Below are 20,943 nucleotides of genomic sequence, written 5' to 3'. Positions count from 1 at the left end.
AACCTCCAGTCACATTGAAATTCAAATCACTATGTATTTCATTAAAAATGAAATAATGAATGCTTATGAAGGTGCCATCCTTTGGACATCTATTTACACAGCAGTTTTTTAGCATTTCATACAGCTTTTATATCAAAGCTTTTCCCAACTGCTATTTCTGAAAGCAGGGGTTAAAACCAAATCACTCCTCCACCTTTTTATTTTACTTTTTTTTTACCTTTACCTTTTGTGTGTAACTGGATGCATTTAACTGACCCAAGGATACCTTACAGCAGGCTATAACATTGAGGCCTGCCAAGACACTGTTCTTTTCTGACAGAGTTTAGGAGACAAAAAGGGGGGTGGGGAGGGGTTGCTAGCAACTTGACAGTATTACTTCAGAAAAACATCTGACGTGAATAAATTAAATTTGAGTACATCTATCTCTAAGATTCTTTTTATGTTTAAGATTAAAAGCAAGAGCAAAGTAAATTGTCTGCTTGTCATCTTAGAATTGTTGCATTGACTGTTCAGGTTTCCTTCTTATGCTAACTAACAAAAGTGAGTGGAATACAGTTGAGTGAACAAAAAAGTGCTATTGAAGAAAAAACATCAGTTAGACTTCTATTAATACACAGCAGTGACCTGTTTGTTCCTTTGTTCAAGATGTAACATACTGTAACACAACAATAACAAGAATTAATACTAGCACTGGAAATAAAGAGTACCTGAAAGCTGAAGCCTAAGCAGAATTTTCACTGGGAGGTATCTAAAGCAGATACTAAATTCTAGCAGAGGCTGATGCTGAGCAGCTAGATTCACAAGGGCATTTCTGCACTGAATGACACACACGTGCTAAAAGGGGGAATTTGGATGAACAGTACCCATAAACACCAGCTTGTTTAGGCAGAATCTGGCTCCCATAGCCATCAGATGAAAGAAGTTTTAAATTGCATCCTCTCTGGTGTCAGGGATCATATTTGCACTGCTTACAAAACACTCTTAAGTTCCATACCAAAATACCTTCTTGAATGTAGGCAGTTGTTAAACATAAGAGTGGTGAAGTTGCAGTATTTGCTTAAGAAGAAAAAAGCTGCATGATTTGTGGGCCAAACTTTATACCTGGTGTGTCTGCTTTCTAGGATGGGGTTTTCAAAATCTTCCCTTAAATTCTCAAACAAGGAGGGATTTTTGGTTTTCTTACAGCATAGCCTAGAGTTGCTTTATTATTTTTGTATCCTCTGTCCTTCTAATTACACTGAAACTGTATGTCAGGGTTTGGTTTACCTATACAATGACACAAAGTCTTGGCTTCTGTTCCTCTTTTAATTCCAAAGGTTAAATTCTCTGGATGGTGGGAAGATGCTACTTTAGGAACATGGATGCTTCCAGTAAAAAGAGAGAACTTATTTCCCTTACAAAGCACTTACTTCCTATACTAAGTGTATCACATGGGTTTATACCTCACTATGGTTTTATGATTGTTACTTTTTCCTGATTTTTCCATAGAGTAAAGCAGTTTTCTTACCTGCAGAAAAAGTGGAAAATATTGAAAAGAATTTGTAACTGTAGTAGCACTGTCACTCATCAGAAGCTGGTAAGGGTATTTTACAGATCTAGCTGGTACAGTAATCAAGCAGGCTAAACGTTAGGTTCCTAACTGTTCAATCCTTGCCCCTTCATTTAGCTGTCGCTTAACTCTGCAGGGAAAGACCAAGATACAGCCAGGTCCATGCTAGATGTGTGCCTGAGAGTATGATCTAGAATGTTGTTGGAGACCACTGGTTATTTGTTACGCGCTTGAAGGACAGGAAAGTGCTACATGTGTGGATCCATTACAGGCAATTCTAAGTTGAAAGCAAATTGGTAATATTAGTGTCCTTGGCTTAGTGTCTTGAGTCATCCTCACAAATGCCTTAACTCAGAGGCTGCAATAAGCAGCCTCATCTACTCAGTATCCTCTCCTAGCCCATCAGGGCTTGCTCTTTTGAGGACAATGCCACAAGGCAAGATGGGTTCCATTTTAATGAGCAGGATGTCATACGTAAAGTTCCCACCATGTTCAGTTTTGCTCTCTATATTAAGCAGCAAGAGAAGAGAATGCCCAGCCACACCATAGGCAGCTCTAGATGGCTGCGTTCTCTCTGTCATTGCAGAATGGGGGTGCAGGGGTAGGGGGGTGGAGGCGGCAAATGCAGCCTCATGGTTTGGATAGGTGTACATATCACAGAATCACAGAATGGTAGGGGTTGGAAGGAACCTCTGGAGATCATCTTGTCCATCCCCCCTGCGTGAGCAGGCACACCCAGAGCAGGGGGCACAGGAACACGTCCAGGCGGGGTTTGAATGTCTCCAGGGAAGGAGACTCCACAGCCTCTCTGGGCAGCCTGTGCCGCTGCTCTGGCACCCGCACAGGAAAGAAGTTTTTCCTCATGTTGAGGTGGAACTTCTTGTGTTCCAACTTGTGCCCATTGACCCTTGTCTTGTCATTGGGCACCACTGAAAAGAGCCCAGTCCCATCATCCTGACACTCACCCTTTAGATATTTATAGGTATTGATGAGATCCCCTCTCAATCTTCTCTTCTCCAGGCTGAACAAACCCAAGTCTCTCAGCCTTTCCTCATAAGGGAGGTGCTCCAGTCCCCTGATCATTGTGGTAGCTCTCCGCGGGACATGCTCAAGCAGTTCTGCACCCTTCTTGAACTGGGGGGCCCAGAACTGGACACATATAATGAGAAACAAAGAAACAGTTCTGCTGCCTGAATTGCTTAAGTATGTTACGTTAGACAGTCACTGTAACAAGAGACCTTATCGCTCTCGACAACTACCTAAAAGGAGGTTGCAGCAAGGTGGGGGTCAGTCTCTTCTCCCTAGTGACAAGCGATAGGATGAGAGGAAATGGTCTCAAGCTGCGCCAGGCGACGTTTAGGTTGGACGTTAGGAAAAACTTCTTCACCGAAAGGGTTATCAAACATTGGAACAGGCTTCCCAGGGAGGTGGTGGAGTCTCCATCCCTGGAGGTATTTAAAAGAAGGGTAGACGTGGTGCTTGAGGATATGGTTTAGTGGTGGACTTGGCAGTGATAGTTTAACGGTCGGACTCGATGATCTTAGGGGTCTTTTCCAACCTTAACGATTCTATGATTCTGTGGTAGGAGTTGAGAAATGACTACTCAGTCTTAAACTGACTGTAGCATCAGCAATAAAACATGTTTATATTATGATGTTTAAGGACCCAAATAATATCTAGAAAGTACAGAATCTCTGCAAAGGGCCTGTTATCACAGAATCATAGGTTGGAAGGGACCTCAGAGATCATCTAGTGTTATGTCACAGGGCTTTTGTATTCCACCATTGCCTTCTGAGGTATTATGATTGGGTTCCACCCAAGATTTAAAAAAAAAAAAAAAAAAAAAACACAAAAAACCCAAAAAACCCAGTAAAAAACCCACAACTGTGTTCCTAGTTTCCTGCAGCTGAGTGAAAGCAAGCTCTCAATGTTGTTATGCTGACTTACATGTGTAACTCATACAGCAGATGGATAGGCAAGTTACGATGAGCCAAGAGAATTAGTACTGATAAACTAAAATAGGGTAACAGACAAGTTCTAGCTGGCAATGACCACATACCACTACTCAATATAAAGGTAACATCATTCTCTGTTTTCTACCTTAGGTCATTTGCTATTTGAGAAGGATTTGGATTTTGAAATATGACAGCCCATGTAGCTTTTACCAGGCCCAGAGTAGAATAATTTATATTTTGCTTTACAAGCTGCTTAATTTTTAACTCTACTTTGAGCCTAGTTTATGTATTTATATCAGTCTTTAAATCACTCACTCAAAAAAGCAAAGGACTGATGTAGCCAACTGTCTTAAAACAGGTTCACCTACTTCCCTTTCCATTTAATCACTGTGAAAGAGGTCAAAATCTACTGCAGGAGAGAGGGTGGAAGGTTTTTCTGGCTAGAAAAATAAGGATTTCCTTGTGATTGTATATTGTGTTCCTCATCACAGCTCTCTGCCTTTAAATTGACTCTACTCTTTTCCAGAATTTCTGCTGTCCAAAGGCAAAATCAGCTGTTGCTAGCTTTTTTTTAAAAAATGTCATTTAAGGTTATAGTATCTCACAAATTACCCATTCTCTGGCCTACCACCTCAACAGGACCAAGCATGTGTTTGTGCTTTGTGCTTTTGTGTTAAGCATGGAATGGCAGATTGCTGGAATATATGAAAAATAACAGATGAAGTTTGGTGTTATCATCACAGTGTCCATCCCTGTGTATCTTTGTAGGCTTGCTTGTTATTCTGTAATGATAAAAACAATGGTTTCAAAGGTAATTATCAGTGCTGCATTTTCAAGCTGTAGCTTTTAGCCCGTGGGGTGGGGGGAAGTGAGCAAGGCCCTCGCTGTGTGCAGAGTAAAGGAGTGCCATCAGGGAGCACCTCACATGGCCAACAATAGCTGGCACTTCTCCCCACGTGTGCTGAGCTTCAACCTTCCACTGTCTTCCTGAGGAACAGGTACATGTTTAGACCTTTGCTTGTTAGTTTATTTTTCAATATAAACACAAAATCTTCAGCAAGATACAGCATCTATAGAATAGTGCCAGCAAAATACTCTTATATTATAGCACAGCAGTTTTTTAGCCAACATAGCAAACTACTAGGAAAGATTCAGTTTCATAAAGTAGGCAGTTTTGCTGATAACCTGCTGGCTATCTAGTCATAGTTGTCACAGAATACTTAGTGTGTTTTTTGAGTCACTCAGTATTAACTTAATATAGTTTCAGATGCTTTATGTAGAACCATCAAAGTGTCATTATGATTAAGGAGCACACAACCTATTGTATTTCAGTAGAGAAATTACACGTAAATCCTTTAGGTGGGTTTGAAAATTTTTGAATTGTCATTAATTGTCATTAATTCCCAGTATTTTCAGCCATCTGGTCCAGTAATTTTTCTGTTTCACAACAGTACAAAATAGCATTAAATGCAGCTTTCGGAAGCTTAAATAGTCTGAAATCCAAGGATCTTAGACTGTCTGAGCATGCCAAAAATTAATCCAAAAACCTGTTTGTAAAATAAGCTATTTATACTAATTCCACATTTAATTTCAAAATAAAATATGCACCATCTTAAATTAGCAAGAAAGCTGATGAACAATTTTTTGCCAAACTACCAATACTGTTGACTATGATGCTCAGCTGTATCTGTCAACTGTGCAGAGAGTGGCTAAACGATGAAGGATGCTGGCATAACCTGGCAGTGAAATGCTTGTCTATGATAGCATGTTCTCTCTTCGGAAAAAGCTAGGTTCTCAACTCTGCTGTTAATGGTTTTACAAACTTTGCCATGAAAGGTAAGTCCTTAGCATCAAAATTACTTTTTCTTTACTTTTTTGACTCATGAAACTAACTAAGTTTTCATTATTGTGTAGTAATAAAAACATTTTATTAAAATTTATAAAACATGAAATGGGGAGGGGAAAAATACATTTGACCTGTAAAGACAGTCAGAAAGGATATTCAGAATAGTGAATACAGCTTCTACCAATTTAATTATTTTTGCAAGGCAGAAGAAACAAAAAGTAGAAACTACTGGTTTGGAGATGAGGATGACACGACTTAATTTAATTTGAAATTGCTTCAAAATTTCTGCAAAAATCCCACAACTACTGAGGAACGTGGCAGGAAAGCAGACATGGCATAGGGATATTCTTTAGAAGTTGGTCAAAATCAGAGAGCATTTGCACACTTAATTAATTTTTTCTTAAATTATCATATTCTGAGAGAAGGGGAAGAATGGTTGGATGACTTTAAACATTCATTTGGCTAATCAGACAGTGATTCAGCCAAGGATTTCAAAGTACATTACAGAGCCGTAAATGTGAAGTATGTTTGTCCTCTTTACCTGCTGCTGCTTGTCATTTAGCTTTCCTTCTACTCCTGACCAAATTTTTCATATAGCATATTGTTGTCTCCTGCAACAGATCAAATGTATTTCTTTCTTTTCAAGTTTATAATGGAGTGGGTTTTTTACCCCAATACAGTCCAAAATACAAATAGTCTATTTTAAAAAAAGAAAGAAACAGAACAGTCGTAAGTCATTAAAAATACAGAGGAAATCAGAATAAACCTGCCTTGTTTGTACCCCATACTAGGTAAATGTTAACTGATGTCACTACCAAGCCTTACTCCTCTTGCAGGTTGGCAGCCTTCCCCTCTTATTATAATTCACAACCTCTTCTGCTTATTAGGTTTCTTTGATGTACCTGGCTCTATTCCATCTGTGATAACCCCCCAATGTCTTTGAGAAAAGATTACAAATTATCCTCTCATTTATGTTTTTAATTTGTTTGTCTTGCCCTTTTTTTTTTTTTTTTTTAAGGTCACCGGCCTTGGGTAAACATGTGAAACATGTAAGCTCTCCTTCGTGCATTTTCTGCACATGAATTGACAAACACAGCTCCACAATCCTTGGCTTTCAATTCATGTTTCAGTAGCATCATTCTTTAGGCCGGTATCTACTGCTGAAAATTTTTTCTAATTTTAATCAGCTTCCTCTAGTGTTCCTTCCTTGTAGCCAAAGGAGGAACAATATGAGAAACACACCTTGCAGTCCAGTAACCCTAAACAGAGCTAGTAGAGCAGAATGAAGTTTTTACTAATGATTTATTATTTATTACTAAGACATTTATTGCTGTTTACTGATAATTTGTTTAAAATTCAAGTTCAGATAAATGTTCTACTTTTGATTTTATGAAGGTAAACATGACACATATAGCTGTACTTGCTATAGAACTTTCTCTACAACCGCAGCTGCTGTGTAAGCCTCAGCATATAAGCTCAGCAGTATCTTTTACTGTAAACACATTTTATACATAAACTGCAACATCTAACTAAATATATGTACTCTCATTTTTTCTTTTTCTTTTAAACAGGCATTAAAGCTGTATTTTCTGGACATTATCACAGGAATGCTGGAGGGTCCTACAGAGGACTGGAAATGGTGGTTTCATCAGCAATAGGATGTCAGCTGGGAGAAGATACACATGGGCTTCGAGTGGTTGTTGTCACAGATGAAAAGATTGTTCATAGATACTACAGTTTAAGTGAACTGAACAGCCGAGGCATAGAGAAAGAGCTGCTAGATATGCTTGCTAAGCAAAATTAGGCTTTGTCAAATGATGTGATTTTTTTCCATATTAGACAAATAGAAACAGTTTCAGAAAGTTTCCCCAAGCTGAAGATAGAGATTTCTGATAGTACACCATGCCCCAGAACAGCTCTCAATTTGTTATTGTCCTAAATAATAAGGAAGTTATTGACATGTTTCTCCTTTGAAGATGAGACCTATGAAGAATATGGATGAAATAGCAGAACTAATATGGTACTGTACCATTGAAAATATCTGCTCTGAGAATTTTTACTTTGCTCCTAGATAAAACTTTCTTATTAGAGAGAAAGTGGATCAAAAAAGTGAGAGTTGTAGGTTCTAGATAACCCTTTAACTCAAGTCTATTTTAGTTTTAGATTTGAGAGGGTATTTTTAAAATCAATAAATTTACTAATTTCTGTTACACTCTGGACAATATAAATGTGGCATTTTTTTACTCTGTGAAAACAATCTCAAAAACTTTGAAATCCACAGCGTCCTACCGACTTTTAGCAACCTTTGGATCAGATCTTGTTACCTAGACATCATACTTTCTCCCATTTCCCATACTTTATTTTCTTAGCTCTTCAGAGCCAGCAGCCAAAGGAGAGCAAACATATTCTGTTTTGTAGCCACAGCTTGGGTTGCTGTTATATCCTAGTTTTATATAATGAACAGTCTATAAATGAAGCTGATATAGATGCCACTGACAGAAACTAAACATGGAACAACTATTTTCCTTTTGAAATTTAACTACCATTCAGTTAGTATATATTCTTGCTATAGCTTCAGAAGTTGGAATAATTGCATGGGGAGAATAGTCTGTAGAGAGTACTGTTATCAGAAGTCACTACACTGTTTCCTAGCCAAGGGGAGAGCTTTGACTTCCAAATGCAATTTAAGAGCGCCTTACTGTAATATTATATTGAATATTAAATGTTGAAAACCCTAAAAAGTGTATTTTCTTCACTGGCCTAAGTCTTTAAAAATCAACAATATAAAAGGAAATTTATGTGCTGCAATTCACCTACTTTTTTTTAGCAATTATATCTGATCAGATCCCCAGAGGACATCACAGCTATTTAAATACGGTGAGAGAGATGAAATGCTGTGCTGAAGAGTTGATTTCGTGACATTTTAGTCACAACAGTTTATCTAGGAGGCTCTGTCCAGCTTGATTGGTGGGGCTCATGTGGTTCTAAATGTACCTCTGTAGCATTTCCTTGTACCAGTGAAACAGCTGTACCTGCAAATGGACAGGACCAAGTGTGGCCTACCATCCCATGACAGTAACCTAAGCATAGGTAATATTGAGTCAGAAAGGAAGAAAATTATTTTGGTTTTGTTCTCCACCTGGTTTCACTTAGTTGAACATTTTCAGAGTTTCATTTTCAAGGGAACATCTGGGAAATGAGAACTAAAATTTTAGGCTAGATTACTTTGAAATGGGTAGGTATGTAAGTACCCAAATGGAAGTTTCATTGGAAGTTAAGCATCTATTAGTTCAGTTAGTGGCTTTAAAAAAAAATCTCTGTACTTAGATATCTTTTAAGCCTCTGACTACTTTTAAAATTTGGTCTTATATAGGTGGAAGCTATTTAGTAATCACAGCTCATTAACAATTTCAAGAATGAGACGATGGTAGTTTGTGTTTTGTAGAGGGTAGACTAGTCTCTCTCTGTCTTCAGTCTTTTAAGTCAGTTTAAATTATAAGGCTGAAGAAGTTCAGCAGAGGGACCTGAAATAATCGGAGCATGGAATAGTCTCTCTGCTCTGGCACAATGGAGGAAAAGTTTAAACAGTTGGGTTTTTATGATAAGCCTGTTTACTAAAGGACATGATTTTAACTAAATATATGAAGCTTGGGAGATTGAAGCATAACTTTCTCCCACAGTCTTTCCACAACTATGAAAATGCTAATAGTAATAGTATATACTATTCTCAAATTTTATTTTCAGAGTTACTGTGTACTAATATACAAAAGAAATATTTATATAAGCGTAATTTTATTTCTTCTGTTTTTTCCACTTTTTTCAAGTGTCATTTTACCATAAGAAATACTATGGCATTTTGTCATGAAAATATCACTTAAGTACAAAGCTGAAGTTCAATTAAAAAAAATTAAGGTTTCTTTATGTCCAAAATTCCTCATTTATTTAGTGATTTCTAAGACTATCTTGTTATGTTCATGTGTGAAAATATTACCAGATTTGCCTTCAGTTTGGAGTTATGTAAGATAGTAAAGTTGGGCTGCTGTTTTTTATTAAATGCCTCTTGTCCCATATAGGATTCTGGAAGCTAACAACAGCGTTGCGTAGCGACACATGTTATGTAGGCTCTGGCCTGGATTTCTGTCCCACCTGTTGTGAGGATGGGTAATCACCAAGTAATGTGCTTCCTATTATTGGCTACTGAACTAGATCGTAAAATAGAAAAACCTAGGTATATTCTCACAGACTCGATAACAAATGTGATTAACTTCACAGGAAGAAGAAAACTACTCTCCGAGTTTTATGTTTGAAACGTGGAAAACATTTATTTTGGTTCTCACCTTGCAAGTGTTCAAAAGGATGAAAATTAAAATGTCAGAGATGAGCCATTTGTGTGTGTAACTATTACTTTGTAGCTTGGATGACATTCTCATGAACATAACATTAGCTGAAATGAGGGAATGGCCTCTGTAGTACTTTGACCTTTTCAAGCCCATGTCTCATTTCAGTGAATTAAGAATTCCCTGCATTAGCCCAAAACAGGGAGGGAACTAATTTCATTAGTTGTTTGTTTTGCCATTGCCTTGACAAGCATAGTGTAAGTTAGCACACATACTAAACTTTTTGGCATCCTGAAATCTAAGTGGGAAAATAAATAAAATCTATTTCCCTTGCAATGAACGTTGTTTCCAAACATTTCTTATTTTGAATTAGAACTTCCATCCAATTTCTCATTCATATGAAGCAATGGAATTATGTGTACCTCAGATGAAAACACATCCTCATTTATATTATACAATCATGGGAGGGTTTTTTTTAACAGTAGGGTGATGCTGGACATTACTATATGAAGCAAAGAGTTAAAAACATAAAATAGGAATGTGCTTTTTTTACCAGCATAAATGACAAATTGTTTGATTACTTTTCTTAGTGTAATTAGCTAATATAGAATTAATACTGATGCCTTAACTAATTTGAAATGGCAGAGGTCCTTGTGGTCACAGTGCCTCATCTTGTTTATGTAAAGAAAAATAATTAATGTTATGTTAAATTATGAAACAGTCCACCCATGGAGACACTAATTATCATTTAAGAAAACATCCTTTGATGTTGAGGACATTATGTTTGTATCTCCTGCTGGGCTGATAATTGTAACTCTGTCAGCATATGACTGACTCTGAAGCAAGATGATGTCACTGAAAGTTCAAACTGCCTATGAAAGAGAGAGCAAGGGAGTCCTCATTTGCTTCTGTGGTCTCAAGGGGTTGGGAAGAAAGGGAAAAAAACGAGTGACCACAATTCATTTTGGTTTCCTGAAGACAGCTAAAAGGCTGAGATAACCCCTGATGACTCTTATTAAATGTGGAAAATTCATATTAGCCCACCAGAGCACCCTGTCAAAGTAACCAAATACTACATAATTAAGTACGAGCTGAGGTGGAGACCTATGAACAGGAGGCAAATTGCTTAAAAAAGGTGTTTAAGACCAATCTTGGTTTGCCAGTTTCAGGGTAAGCAACAAATTTAAGAACATACTTCCAAATCTTTCCAAAAAGGTCATTAAGCCTTGAATACACTCTGTTGTATACTGCTTGCCTTTAGGTCATTTGGTTCCAGCATCTAATCTTGCAAATTTTAACAGAGGCAATAGTTTGATAGGACTACAACATTCAACTTCTGGAGATTACAGACAGAAAATAAATGCTCGCTGTCCTGTTAAAACTTAATCACACTTTATATTGGGACAGGCCAGTGGCAGAAGTCTCTTCCACCATCCCTGTTTGCAGACCAACGTCCTACATGCACTCTGCTTCAGTAATGGCTTTCTTACCTCAGCATAGCAGCTTGTTTTCTAGTGTCTTTTTTCCAGATGTTATCCTCCAGTAGCTGGTTTTATTCTGCAATAGGGACAACTAATTAGAGAAGACACATCTAAGCAAATATACAAAGCATTAAAAACTAAGCATTTCACTGCTTAAAAATGCAGTTCCTCCGTCTGTGTCATTGTACAGGCCATTGCGGGCTAACACGTCATTGTTTTAGCTAACGTTAATGCCATGAATACACTTCTTTCCTTAATGTTCTCATTAAGCCTTCTTTGCAACTACCATTTGAACACAGTAATATCCTTTAAAGCAAGGGAAACATTTACACATGCATTAGTTATCAGAAAGCTTGCCTGCCAAGCAAACCCTAACATTACCTATTACTTCATGGTAAACAGTCACCATGTAGAAAATGCCAGTTTTGGTTTAGGAAATTGTAAAGAGGCAATTTCCATTTCAATAATCTTGTACAGCCACTAGGACCGTCTTTCTCTTCCTACTCTGTGCTGACATAGGAGATGTCACATCACTGGCAGGCATGGAAATGCAAGGCCAAGGGGTTCAGGCTGCCAGCAGGCCAGCCTCAGTTGCCATGAGCCACTACCAAAATAACATCCAGCAGCATGGCAAATATGAGCCACCTACTAAAGAGAGCTAATACAATAAATCTTTCTCTGGCCAGGCATGTAAGGCCCAAGAGATGACTCTGTTGCTAGAGCTCCATTCACCCAGAAGGCAAGCAGCCACGTGGCAGCTCCCACAGCCACCACATTTAAGTTTATACCAATGGCAGCTTGAAGGAACAATGGATGCTGCCAGCATCACACAGCTAACGGCAGACTTACACAATGGAGATCTTGAACACTGAAAGATTTGTAGAGCTTTTTGGAAAAGTTTTTTTTAGGTTACCTGTTTTAGCACACAAATTATTTCCTCTTATTAGTGAGCAAGGTCTCAGGAGTAGTTTGCACCCAGTCTAATCCCATTCTCCCCCACATAAAGGGGTTTTATTAATTGTTACTCAGTCATCTGAAGATTAGGCAATTCAAAGCTGATAAGTGCATGCACTGTGCTCTTGGACACATTTTCATTGGAAAAATGCTCTGTAAAAAAATTGGAAAAATAAAACAATAGAGAAAAAGCATTAAACCAGAATATTAAATTAGCCTCCAGTCTAAATGAAATCCAACTCCAATGCAGCAGATACGGGGGTTGGGAATGGCCCACAAAACAAACAAAACAAAACCCAAAAAACCCAAACCAACCAAAGAAACACACACCCCCACAACCCCCAAAAAAAAAAAAAAAAAAAAAACCACAAAAAAAAACCCACACAGAACTAAGGCAACAGAGACAAACCAAAAGCTTTTCAAGCAGTAAGGAAACCATACCCAGCACTTAAGAATGGAAAAAAAAAAAAACAAAACCCCACAACTGAAAGCACCATTATTTTTTTTTAATTGACATTTTCATTTGTTTCTCTATAAGTGATTTCCTGCATTAGCACTTCATCAAATGCAGGTAGTTTAGTACATTGCTACTAATAAACAGCTTTTTTTCCCCCTCTAGGAGACCCATTAAAGCCTCATCCTATTTAAAATTGTCCTGGTGTTATGTCACTTTTGGATAGCCAGCAATTGAAATATCCATCTTCTAAATATACCCCTATCTTTCTTGAACATTGTTTAGGAAGGTATAGTGTTGTTGAAAAAATGCAATGTGGCCTTTTAAATGAGCTGGTAATGGCATTATCTGTGTATATTCAAATCTTACTCTCCCCTTTCCATACTAAAAAAGGCACAGAAATGTAGGAAGGTATCTCATACTGCTCGAATGACCCAAGATCAGCAGTCCTACATATGGCAGCTTGCCTGTCCAGAAATCTGTCAACAGCACATCAGCTAGGAAACCAGTGACCTGCATTCGGATACATGTGAGACAAAGATAGCATTACCACAGAAGACCATGGCTCTTCCAGCACGCTGCAAGCACTGAAGCAAAGAGGGTGCTAACAGGACACAGAGCATAAAGACAACGAATCATCTCTTTTTCTTCTTTTCTTCTCTCTGTTTGGTTTTGGGTTTGGTTTGGTTTTGTTTGGGGGGTTTGTTTTTTGGTTGGGGTTTTGGTTTTTGGTTTTTTTTTTACAAGGCCTGAGCTGAACTTAGTCTTACGGATCTATTAATTCCAAGTTGTGGGCTGTCATAACCCACGAGGAGATGGAACCACATCACCACCTCACTCTACTTCCTCTGTGTAAGAGCTGGTGTTCCAGTCAGGTCAACTAGATTCCTTTCTATATCTGGAGATATATAACTCCAGCAGGTAATTCATCAGTTCATCCTGTCCTGCAACTGATGTGTAAGCTAGATGGACTGAATTGCCCCTGAAGATGCCTCTACTGACTACTGCGATAATCTAGGTGATTCACTTAGACAAGATTCCTAACCTTCATTTAAGGTTAGGCTAACCCTGGAGGAGGCATTGTCTACCTCTATCCATACCTAGCTCCTACTCTGCAAAGGTGGAAGGCCAAGGTGTGACCTAGAAACCAATGGGCCCACCCTGGAAGAGGTTGCACCTGATTTTTCTGAATCTCCAAAGTTTTTTTTTTCTCTCACAAGAAGGCTACCTAATATATATATATAGGGACTAGCCATGCTCTGGGTGTCAAGGACAACAAAACAGCTGTTTGCACACCGATGTTACAGCTGCTTATGATTTGTGAAGATTTGTCAGACAGGCTTTTTAATCTGTAATTTATGCTTATGCAACTATAAACATCTACTCGAGTTCAAACCTTAGACATTTTATGTGACTGCAACATTTAACCTCTTCTTCTGATCATTGCTCCCAATACTAACCTTAGCTTGTATTATCACTCCCAGCACCTGATACCCTTCAGGAAACACCTACTTTTTGCTAAGGCAACAAAATAAACTCACCCTGAAAAAAGAGTCAATATACCAGAAAAGGTAAAATAAACCAAAATAAGACAAAACTTAGGCCTACTACAAGTCATAATCCCTCTAAACAGTGTGGCTGTTCAAGTTGTTTAGATGATTTGTGGTAGGGGAAAAAAAAATACTCATGGGAATTGTAACTGTTCAAAATAAGGGCCGTGTTTGTTTGCATCCAACATCCCTCGACTAGTCTAAGTCTATCAAAGGCAAAGAAATGTCACAAACTTGAGCTTTTAGGCCAGCTGTACTCACTCCAAGGAGGCAGAGGTATCCTGTGGCAGCAAGCCTTCTACTGCTTACAGAAAGTGCCTGATAAAAAAACATGCTAAGATCTGTGTTTTACTTTAAAACTATTGGTTAACATTCTTACTCATATTTTTTCACCTTTAATATTTTCAGCTCTCATTTTGAAACAAAACCTAAATACACAGCAACATAAAAGTCTTCTTAGCCATTCAGCCCTGCGCTACAGTGATGGAAAATGCTGTTACATGCAAACAGGGCAAAGCCAAAACACAGTCACAGATCTGGTTGTACACAGGATAATCTAATAAGCATCCAAACACTTATTGAGCCTGGTATCTTTTAGATCTTTGGAGTCTAAACAATGTCAGCACTACCCAATGTCTTTGGGATGAAAGCACCTCCTCCCTCCCATACATAAATGTATGATTGCCCAGATCATCAGCTGTGTAGAGAAATTGCAGCAACAGCTGTATTCATAAGGAACACGCAATAGGAGTAGTACACACATACACATTTGCACAGAAATGTAGAGTACCATATATTTAACCCATTCCAGGTAGCGTACCTTTAATCCAGACAATAACTAAAGATGATAATGCCTCAGGTTCCTCACTTATGAGCACTCTCTGATTTGGGTTTACCAAGATTCCTGCTCTCATGACTCTTTAATTCCGCTGAAGGACAGTTCATCCACGTTACCCAACCTCTTCTGCCCTCCATTGGTCTAGCAATTAATTTATACTCCCTCTCCACAGTGAGAATGAAACAGAGATGAGATAGGAAGACTTCCTTACTATAGCGGCTCCTTTACCTCTTTCTTCTTCACTTTTTCCAAGCTGCAGAAAGGAGTCACCATTCCTACCGGGTCTATTCCAGCAGGAGCAGGATAGGAGCTGAAACAAACTTCATACATATACTCAGACCCTGTGAAGTTTCTCACTCTTTTTTCTCCACCACCATCTCCCTTCAAGCTCTTCCACACCTGTGGGCTTATCTTATAGTTACACATTAAATCACAGAATCCCAGGTTGGAAGGGACCTCAGGGATCATCTAGTCCAACCTTTCTGGGAAGAGCACAGTCTAGACAAGATGGCCCAGCACCCTGTCCAGCCAACTCTTAAAGGTGTCCAACGTGGCCGAGTCAACCACTTCCTTGGGGAGATTATTCCAATGGTGACTGTCCTCACTGTGAAAAATTTTCCTCCTGTGTCCAGTTGGAATCTCCCCAAGAGCAACTTGTGTCCATCCCACCTTGTCCTCTCCATGTGACTCCTTGTAGAAAGGGAACCTCCATCTTCTTTGTAGCTGCCCCTTAAGTACTGGTATATGGTGATTAGATCCCCTCTAAGCCTCCTTTTCTCAAGGCTGAACAAACCCAGTTCTCCCAGCCTATCCTTGTGTGGCAGCTTCCCAGTCCTCTGATCATCTTGGTAGCCCTTCTCTGGACCCCTTCCAGCCTGTCCACATCCTTTTGGTATAGTGGGGACCAGAACTGTACCCAGTACTCCAGGTGTGGCCTGACAAGCACTGAGTAGAGAGGGATAATGTTTTCTTTATCTCTGCTGGTGATGCCCTTTTTGATGCAACCCAGCATCCTGTTGGCCTTCTTGGCCGCAGCAGCACAATCTAAGATAGGATGGGTGAGAGACAGTGCAGTAAGGTTAAGGCAGAATTCAGCATGTCAAGCCCTGACCTTTCATCCCATGAAGTCACCTTCCATAAAGCAGGATGCAAACTGGAAGACCTGTCAAAGAACAAAGACATAGGGAAGAAATGAAACAGAATTGGGAAGCAATGCATTATGTGCTACTGGCTATCCTCCTCAGCTGAAAGTTGGCACCATCCTCTTCCTGACACTCTTTAGGTGCATGGGGTGCTCTTGCAGGCTATTTGACGACTTCTCTGCTGGCATTTGTCAGACATGGATACTCACAGCAACTCAATATCAAGAAATTTCCACTGTTAACAACATAAATACTGGTTGATATTGTACATTATATATACCACACAGATAGATTACCCAATTGCCCTGATGTTCACTGTGTCCAAAGCGCAGGGTATTACAGCTTCACAGATCCCTTCACACCCTTTTAAGTGTGCACACACTTCAGTAAAAAAGCAGGCTGATCCAAAGCATTCCTGCTTTGACTCACGAGGTAACAGCTATGACCTTCTATAAAACTCTACCCAACCTATCTGTCAGAGCAATTTGAGACATAACTGAAGTAATGTAGCATATGAGCTTCGTAGACCAGTATTTTCATCTCCCCACACTCCTTCCCTTTGGACTAAAAAGCATGTTTAGGAATATGATGACTGTAAAATGGTGTAAGATTAATCATCCTAATTTATTTCAATTTACCATGGTCCCATACAGAAGGTGAAGTATTCATTACCAAAAATAAATTCCAGCATATTTTGTTCAGACTGCAGATTTCTTCATTGTTCTTCAGATGTTTTACAATACAATGCCGTCAAAAACAGGGGCAAGGAAGAGGATGTATCCTTCATGAAAAATATTATTTTTATGAGTACACTGCCTCAATGCAGTAATGATTAGAGTTTCAATCACCTTTTCAAGGAATCAAGGGAAAAAGAGAGAGAAAGAGAGAAAGAACGGAGAATGCTGTCTCTTACTGTGACCCAATTTGAGAGCTGAAATAGACCAATTATTGTTTAGAGAACAGCATTCCTTTCACTGTGTAGCAATTTAACCCAGACAATAGATGTGTATTTAAAATTCAATTTATTTAAAAACATAAATGCTGCCAATCTTCCCAATCAAAGGACTTTTCTTATTCCCTTCATTTGGTACAGTGCCACAAAAGGACAAGTGAAAAGAAATATTTCGTAAAGTGTATTTCTGAGCCCTGTTTTTAGTAGAATTTTGTTTGCTGTGGGTAAATACAGGAGGTAGTATTTTATATGTGGGTCATTCAAAATTAATTCTAAATTTTACATTCTGCACTTTTTATATAAATTAGTTTGCATTAAAATCAGACTTCAAGACAAACTAACGATTTGACAAAAATAGAGAAACATGGATACATATCAAAGGGATAAGTCTAAACAGATCAAAGGAGTGATGGGACTACGTCAAAATTCAACTTGCAATAAGCTTTTTAGTGAAAGGACTTTTACCAATTTCTTTGTTTCACTGCTTTTCCTACCTGCATTAGGCCATATATGTTTCCTATTATTTTCTAGAAAAGCAGCTCATAGTGTTAGATTATTTCTAAGCCCCCTATTATCAATGCAGATATCTAATGCCTCTCCTTATCCTCCTTAGGAATAATGCAATCCTAATTTATTTCTCATTAAAAACGCATTGTACCACTAATCAGCTAAAGGTATTTTACTTGATGCTTCTGAAGTTTATTTTTAAGTCTTCAGCATTTTAATTGCTTTGCTTTGCCCTTGGGTTCCTAGAAATTAAACACAAAACTTCCTGTGGAAGTAAAATATAACTCATGAAATTTCCGTACTCTTAGACAACATTATAGCAATCCACATTCAAGCATTTACATTTATTGCTTGCTATTTCCACTTGATTCCCTCTTCCCCACTCCTCTCCTCTTTCTTTAAAGCAGTGAAGTAAATAATTCTTCCCTTTGCTGACTTCAACTATTAATTGCAACTGCTATACTTCAGGACATTTACCTACTTCCTAGCTTCCCCTGTCCTATAATACACACTCTGGAAAGAAAATCCAATTGCACAGGCCACAGTGGTAACAGATATGATCTGATTAGGGCAATCTTCCTAATCAAGGTCTCAGGACCTTGAAACCGGTATCTGCTCTAATGCATAGATGTGACCTAACTCATTGCAAAGAAGGGCATTAAATTATTCATGGTCCTTTTTATCTTTCTTACATATGTTCATCAGTATAAAGTCTTGCTGTTATTTTATGGTTTGCAAATGTAGGAAGGGTATTTGTTATGGAATTCAATTATGAAACCCTTATACTGACGTATTCAAAGACATCCTATTTCCAAATGAACTTGCCACTATGCAGAAGTTTCAGTTGTAAGGAACACTGGCACTGCAGACTCCAGGATCTGTGACCCAGCAGCATTTTTTTCAACATTCCCCACAATGTTAGAAGGCAAAAGCCACTTAACTTTGGGATGGTGACTTCAGTCAAGGTCTTAGAAGTCTCACAGTTACAGGAAGACCTCCTGATTAGTATACCCAGTTTTAATGAAATCCAGTGTAGATACTGCCCTTGGGGACTGAAACATAGTGAAGATATTGTTCTGAAACTAGGACATAGCCTGGCAGAGCCTTAGCAGAAAAAGTGTACTTGGCTGAAAACCAGACAACATAGTCAAGACAGACTCACAGATCTCACAGAGGTTCAGGCTCCAGCTCTGCAACCAAATCTCAGTTAACCATGGCTGTAGTGAGGACGATAGACTTTGATGTCATTATTTACGTAAAGTTAGCAGCCAATATTGGAATTGGTTGGCTCCTTTAGCTGAAGCAATTCATTATTCAGGCCAAGTATATCTTTGCTGGAAAATTGTCTATTTACAATGGAAAGATCCCTATTTCTCCTGGGGAAATTATATTTTGCATTAATACAGATTACTTCTCTCATTCTCCACTGGTCCCTTTCTTCCTCAAAGATGAGCAAAAATAGAGCTTCAAGCACAGATTCAGTGCAAACCTTAATCTATCAGGTACAGTGTAAATTCTAACTGATCTTCCCACACAGCTCACTGGTGGCTCCTTACCTTTTCAACTACCACTACACAAAGCATATTTAATTATTCCTCCCATTAACCCTGAATGAATGACATCTTAAGTAAGGTCTGTTAACGAGACAGAGATCAAACTGATGCTTCATAACAACACCCAAAATTTTTCAGCGTAACATTAAAAATGACACATTCACTCACAGGAGTAGCATTAGTACATGTTCACTACGTACTTCTAACACACCTCAGACTAACTTATTACAAAATAATAAATATATTTAAAGGGAACGATTTGGCAAATATGATAAATTTTTAATTTTAACTACTTTAATTTAACATATTTTAAGAGAAATAAATCTCTTCTTACCCTGAAACCTACAGAAGATATCTAGGAATGTATCCCAGTGAGGAAAAATAGAGTTCTGGAAGTGTCACTGAGTATACAAATGTAATAATTAATGATAAGGTTTATTTCTTACCTTCTGAACTTAAAGCCTTATAGATTGAGAGAAAAGTTTGCAATTTTCTTTTAAAGTGCATTATATACATTTAACAAGCAGAAGATGAATTGCTGCAATTTACTTTGATCTCACATACCTGTGACTGCGGTGTCTCAATACACTGGTATACAGCTTTCTTCTCAGCTGTTTCTCTCTTCTTCCTCTTTATATCAATGCTAATGGCACGCTGCAGAAATACTCCATTACAAGAAACTTCTATATTAGTACAGCAAGAAATGTATTTGTAGAAATTACTCTAAACATTTAAGGAAAATATTTTTAAATGCTATTAGTAAAAAAAATCCAAAACTTGAGGCTTTTATTAATTATTATTTTGACAGCACGGATGAATGCCAATTACATCTTCATTACTCTGCACTGACCAGTCAACCCATCTGTGGCTTTAAACATGAGCTGTCTCTCGGCAAGAACAGTCAAGGTAAGGGAAAAAATGACCGAAACCCATCTGAAATCTGCATTCCTTAACAAAATAAAAAAATAATTAAAAAAAAGAGCAAACACAGCACACATCCACCAGTACCATTTATTTCTCAGCTGGGGAACTCAGACAAACTTTTCTTCAACATTTATGCTCATCTTTGACTCATTACTTTAATGCTACTGCAAAACTAACTTATGTCCAGCATTTTCACTGCAGAAACTTAACAGGGCCTCCAACTGTGCATATGATTTCTTGCAGTATGAGGCACTGAAGCATTACAGAGTTTCCAGGAGGCTCTTGTGCATTCAGGCCCTGATGGTGTCAACTTAGATTCAATAAAATTATTTTAAATTAACACCTGTGCCCAGAAATAGTCAGGGTAATTGTCCAGCCAGCTCTCCACATCCAGAGGCTTAATAAAGAAGAAAGAAGAAGAAAGGATAGACTGGTAGATTTTTTTTCACAGACTGAACTTTCCTTGACTGAACTGACCCTGGAAACTGGTACCATGAGAGCAAGTAAAGTAATGTACTACTGAGTATTCAAGTGCATTGCACCTTTTTATCACCTCAGCCCTGACTAGCCAGTATTTCAGTGATGAGTACTGAACATGTGACTAATGCATTTTAATGCACTTAGAAGTCCTGATAAAAATAACCATTTATCAAAGAAAGCTTTTTAGTAAAAAAGCCTTATGAGTTTCAAGTCTTACAGCCCTTGTAAAGTAGAACCAAGTTTCACTCAAATTAAGATTCTAAAAGCCTTCAGAAACACTTTTCAAAACCATTTTGATGTGCCGGAATTGTTAGACACTTTCTAAGGGATATCAAAGGAGGAAGAAATTAAAATCTTAGTAATCCTCTGAAATATCCTAATTTGATTACTTGACCTGGTATCAAATTGTTTGGAACGGCTG

At 38.2% G+C, this 20,943-nt stretch overlaps 2 protein-coding genes and 1 long non-coding RNA gene across 5 annotated transcripts in view; 1 reads left to right on the top strand and 2 right to left on the bottom strand.

Moving 5' to 3' along the window:
* CPPED1 (calcineurin like phosphoesterase domain containing 1) overlaps positions 1-9,731 on the top strand; it is a 53,197-nt gene extending 43,466 nt beyond the window's left edge. Inside the window, exon 4 of the mRNA XM_064461865.1 lies at positions 6,922-9,731. Within this exon, the coding sequence (XP_064317935.1) occupies positions 6,922-7,154 (233 nt within the window). The 3' untranslated portion in view covers positions 7,155-9,731. The remainder of the gene's footprint in view (positions 1-6,921) is intronic.
* The window catches only part of SNX29 (sorting nexin 29), a 246,919-nt gene that overhangs the window by 54,827 nt on the left and 171,149 nt on the right, over positions 1-20,943 (bottom strand). The window lies entirely within an intron of this gene.
* LOC135315201 (uncharacterized) lies at positions 1,022-20,703 on the bottom strand. 2 transcript variants are annotated; one of them, XR_010374644.1, is made up of 4 exons: positions 19,683-20,703; positions 12,082-12,275; positions 11,178-11,244; positions 1,022-2,698 (listed from the first exon to the last, which is right to left on the bottom strand). It is a non-coding gene; the product is annotated as an uncharacterized LOC135315201 (long non-coding RNA). The 2 variants fall into 2 exon arrangements; XR_010374643.1 differs by lacking the exon at positions 19,683-20,703 and having other exon boundaries at positions 12,082-17,938.

This window comes from Phalacrocorax carbo, chromosome 10 (assembly GCF_963921805.1).
Source record: "Phalacrocorax carbo chromosome 10, bPhaCar2.1, whole genome shotgun sequence".
In the NCBI taxonomy this organism is placed as follows: domain Eukaryota; kingdom Metazoa; phylum Chordata; class Aves; order Suliformes; family Phalacrocoracidae; genus Phalacrocorax; species Phalacrocorax carbo.
The sequence above is the reverse complement of the archived record's forward strand: the minus strand, read 5'-3'. Positions and strand labels throughout refer to the sequence as shown.